We start from the raw sequence: 4,507 nt of genomic DNA, 5'->3' as shown, positions 1-4,507 counted from the left end.
TATCATAGACCACTCACCACCTTCCAGGCACCATTCTAAGTTCTTTACATATATTAAATCATTTACTCCCATAAGCCAGGTGCTATTACTATGTCCCTTGTACAATTGAGGAGATCGAGACACAGGTAGTGTCACGCAGCTAAAAGTGACAGAGGGGGGATTTGCCCTCATGCAGGCTGACTGCAGCATCCTGCCGTCACCCACCACCCTATGCCACCAAGTCGCATGAAGGATGAGGACATTGAAAATGTGGCACAGAGGCAGCCGTGGGAAGAGCACTGAGCGGGCAGTCAGATCCCTCTGCGTTGCTCTGTGACTTCTCTGGGTTTCAGTTCCCATCTCTTAAGCCAAGAGCACAATTGACCCATCTGAAAGGCCCCATATAGCTTAGAACCAAGATAGGGAGAGTTTCACAACCAGTGACATCGTGATTTGTCAGCTGCGGCCAGGGCAAGAGGCCAGCTGTAGCATAGGTTCATTCCCTCCTTCCTTTCCGTTTGGGCTGTGTGACCTGGGGCAGGTTGCTACTCTGCACAATCACTCCAGCCTCTGCCTGGGTGCTGTCCTGGTCATGAGGCCTGTGTCTCTCATTCATAAAATGACAGGAAGGATGGGAAAGGCTTTTGTGTCTGCTCAAATGCCCGGGCAGCACCGTATCAAAGAGGCCTTCCCGTAGGAGGTCAGCCACACTCCTCCTGGCGCTGGATCAGCCAGGTTGCCCATTCCCAGCTTCTAGGCCAGAGCAACACTTCCACACCTGTGAGCCTTTCTCCAGCACCGTGTTGGGATTTAACAGGGTTCCTTCTCCAGGTGAGTCAATGTGGAGAGAATGATCTAGGCACCACTTTTCATTAAGCCCTAACCAGGAGCCAGGCCACTTTCTCCTTTAATCCCCACATTGAGCTATAATCTCCTTTCTACAAGTGAGGCTCAGAGAGTTTCAGCAACTTGCCCAGGCCACACAGCCAGTAAGGGGTGGAGTGTGCTGTGAACCAGGACTGCCTGACACCAAAACCTGTGCCCTTGCCACATGCTGACTTCTGAAATCTCCAACTGGGAACCAATGCGTGAGCCTGGTCCTGACTTTTAGGCCAGGAACCTCATCTTCCTCTTTGATTGAACATCAGGTAGCACTCCCTCAGCAAATAGCCAGGGGGACCAACCACTGGCTTTCATTACAAGTCACCAGGGCCTCACTCTTTCCTAATGAGCACCGCCACACCCTCCAGACTGCAGAACCTGCCCACCTGCCAGCGTGGGCAGACATGGAACACTTCATCTGGAACCAGTGATCATGTACATTTCATCTTGCCAGGAAAATGCTGGGTGATTGCCTCCAAATCCCTAGTCCCTCTGCTGGTCTGAAGTCGCCAAGGGCCGGACTTTGACAGAAGACCAAATTCAGCCTGACCTTGGGAGGAACTTGCAAAGATTCAGGGCCAAGTCACAAGAGGGAGCTCTGAGGGGTCATCAAGTGTCCTGTCAGTGGCACTGGGCAACTCAAGACTGATGGTTCCTGGTGGGGATGCTCTGGCCAATGCTGCTCAAGCTGTGGGGGCCACATGCTGGGGCTGGTCTGCTGTTTCCAGTCTGCAGTGCACGTCACTGATGAACGTATGTGCAGGGTTTGTAAATCTTTAATTTTCCTGTTGTTTCCTCATATTTTTATCAGATTTCTCCTGTTGAATCTAAAATTGGGTTTTCTATTGTGTCTGATTTCATTTTAATATCATTTTACTTAGCAAGGTTTATGTCTGTGATGGATAGGAAACAAAAACTGTTCCTTCACTGTGGAGTTTGAGAAGCACTGTGCAGGATTCGAGCAACTGGGGAGTTGGATTCCAGCCCCTGTAGTCACTTTCAGGCCTCCGATCCAATGAGGAACTGAAGTTGGGCAGGAAAATCAGAGAATGAAAATGAGGGATGGAGAGGTTTCTGTGCCATCAACCCTTGACATGAGAACAGAGGGGATCCTCTATCTGTCCCTCCCACCCCCCATGACCTGGCACAATGCCATTCCATTGTCTAGAAGATGAGGCTCAGTGAGGTCACCTGGCCTGCCTGAAGGCACTCAGATTGTTAGGGGCTGACGTTCCCATCCAGGGCCCAGGTCTCTGCCCTCCCAGTTCAGTCCCCCACCCCAGACCCTTATTTCCAAGGCACACAAAGACAACCAGAGTCAGAATCGAGTCAAAAGTGTTTTATTATCATTCACATGTTTCACAGAAAAAGGAATGTAGCAAACGGGTCAGGGCGGTATGAAAAAAAACATCCACGTTTGTACAGATGGCTCTATTTACATCGGGGAGCTGGGCTCTCCCGACATCAGGCGCAGCAGCTGCACTTGTCCGATGCTTCTTTGCAGGTGCAGCCCTGGGCACACTTGGCACAGCCCACGGGGCAGCAGGAGCAGCAGCCTGGGGAAGAAAGGGGACAGTGAGAGGTCAGAGCAGACTTTTACCAGACACCTCCCTACCCCTCCCTACCCCAACAGCAGGCCTGGCACCAGCTCTGTCCCCAACCCTGTCCCCAACCCTGGAAGAGGCTTTTTTAGGATGGCACAGCTCTGTTCTGGAACAATAGGCAGTGCCTTTGAGCTTTGTGTTTCAAGAGAAAAAGTTTTTCCTGACCCATGTGAGCTCAGAGCAGAAAGCCCAGAGAGGGAATGACATAGCCCACAGGGAAAAGGAAGGTCAGTTCCCAGACCATCGCACTCAGAATCAGCTCTGGGTCCCCTCCCAACCTTAGCCAGGGCCCCAGATTCCCAGGGAAAGCCCCACACTCACTCTTCTTGCAGGACGTGCATTTGCACTCTTTGCATGTGCAGGCGCCAGCACAGGCGCAGGAGCCACCTGTAAGGAAGACGATGACAGGCAGTGAGCACTGAGTGAGAGGCACAAGGCACAGCAGTCGGGCAACAACTCTCCAGTGCCCCCTCCTCTGCGCAGCGCCAGCCCTCAGAGCTCCTCTGCCACTCAGGGCAGAGGAAGAGAAGCCCCATCTTCTCTCCTTTCATGCTGTGAAGACCAAGTGCCCTCCTGTTTTCGCCCCACAGGGAAGGGCCCAGGCTGCAGACACAGCCCAGGAAGACTGAAGAGGCAATGTCCCCTGCCTTCCGTCCATCCTGCCTGCTCAGAGCCTGGACAGCGAACTGGGGCCCAGATGGCAGCCCCCGGACCAAGTGGGCGATGCGGAGCAGGTCAGCCTGGAGCCTCGGTGCTCTCCGCTCTTGAGAGGCACGTAGGCAGGATGGAAATGCTCTCCTAGCCTGGCCAGGAAGAAAGCGCTGGATGAAGTAAAGGGGTCCACTTCAGTTCAGAACTAAAAATGGGACCTCCTGAAACCCAGAGACAGTGTGTTCTGCAGCTGGAAAATGGGCATCACAAGGAGCAGAGCCCGGCGTCCCTTACCTGGGGCGCAGGAGCAGTTGGGGTCCATTTCGAGCCGAGATGAGGGAGGCTGCAGTTCCCAAGCGAGAGGCGAAGGGTCGGTGGGGCAGATGGAAGGCGCGGTGGAGCCCAGGAGCCGGCGGTTCCCTTTATAGTCCGGGGAGGCCCCGGGCGCAGAGGCCCCGCCCCCTTGCACCCGCCCCGCCGAGTCAGCGGCGCCCGCGGGCACGGGCCCGGCTGTGCGCAGCGGGCGGGCCGGGCGCAGCGTCCCTGAGCCCCGCTGGTGCGCACGCAGGAGGGGCTTTGCGCCCGGCGGTACACCGCGTCCCTGCTGTCCCCGGGCTCTTTCCAATATCCGCGAGGTTATCGGCCACTCCCGTCCAGAGAATTCCGGTAGCTCAGCCCCTGGTGGTCGCGATATCCCCACCTCCAGCCCCCACCACCGTGTCCTTCGCCTTTCCCTGAGTCCGTGTGCAACCCCAGCCTGGTGCTCACGTCCCTAGATCGAAGGAGCGAGGGAGCGCAGCCAGGGAGTGGTGTGCAGAACGCAAGCGGTGGATGTGACCTTTGCGTTCCCGCCTTCCCCTCCCCGCCCGCCTGCTGCCCTGCATTGCCTGTGCATATCCCCGCCACGGTCCTGCCTGTTCTTCCTGTACACAGCAACAGGGACGCAGGGCTCTTCCCCTCCTTCCATTCCCCACGTCTCAGGGGATGTGTGGGAACCCTTGTCTGGGTCCTCCTTGTGTAAAATTCTCCAAGGGCTCCCCGGCAGCCCACCCTGCCCACACCACTCCAGGATAGCAGCCTGAAAATGTGAGATGCCCCCAACGGAGGAATCGTTTTAGGTGACGTGCAGACCCTGTATTAAATAAGGAAGCAAGAAAAGTGGTGACTTACCCTTCAATATTCCTACTACACAACAGCTAGTCTGTTATCAGTCCCTGTTTAATCATTTGAGTTCTTTGAACCCTCCCAAGACCACCAAAAGAGAAATAATGTTGTGAACCCATTTTTCTAATAGGAAAATTAAGGCACGAGTTTAGTTAACTTGCCTAAGGTTATAGAGCTAGACAATAGTGCCGCTGTATCTGAATCCAGTCAGCTTTTGAAAGGAAGGA

At 54.8% G+C, this 4,507-nt stretch overlaps 1 protein-coding gene across 1 annotated transcript; it reads right to left on the bottom strand.

Moving 5' to 3' along the window:
- Positions 1 to 2,185: 2,185 nt before the first annotated feature.
- Positions 2,186 to 3,527, bottom strand: LOC105820864 (metallothionein-2). Its single transcript, XM_012657435.1, has 3 exons — positions 3,411 to 3,527; positions 2,787 to 2,852; positions 2,186 to 2,417 (listed from the first exon to the last, which is right to left on the bottom strand). The coding sequence occupies exons 1-3, from the start codon at positions 3,436 to 3,438 to the stop codon at positions 2,326 to 2,328; spliced, it is 186 nt and encodes a 61-aa protein (XP_012512889.1). The 5' UTR covers positions 3,439 to 3,527; the 3' UTR covers positions 2,186 to 2,325.
- Between the last annotated feature and the right edge of the window lie 980 nt (positions 3,528 to 4,507).

This window comes from Propithecus coquereli, unplaced genomic scaffold (genome assembly GCF_000956105.1).
Source record: "Propithecus coquereli isolate 6110/MARCELLA unplaced genomic scaffold, Pcoq_1.0 Scaffold540, whole genome shotgun sequence".
In the NCBI taxonomy this organism is placed as follows: Eukaryota; Metazoa; Chordata; class Mammalia; order Primates; family Indriidae; genus Propithecus; species Propithecus coquereli.
Note: the sequence above shows the minus strand (reverse complement) of the source record. Positions and strands in the feature narration are given on the sequence as shown.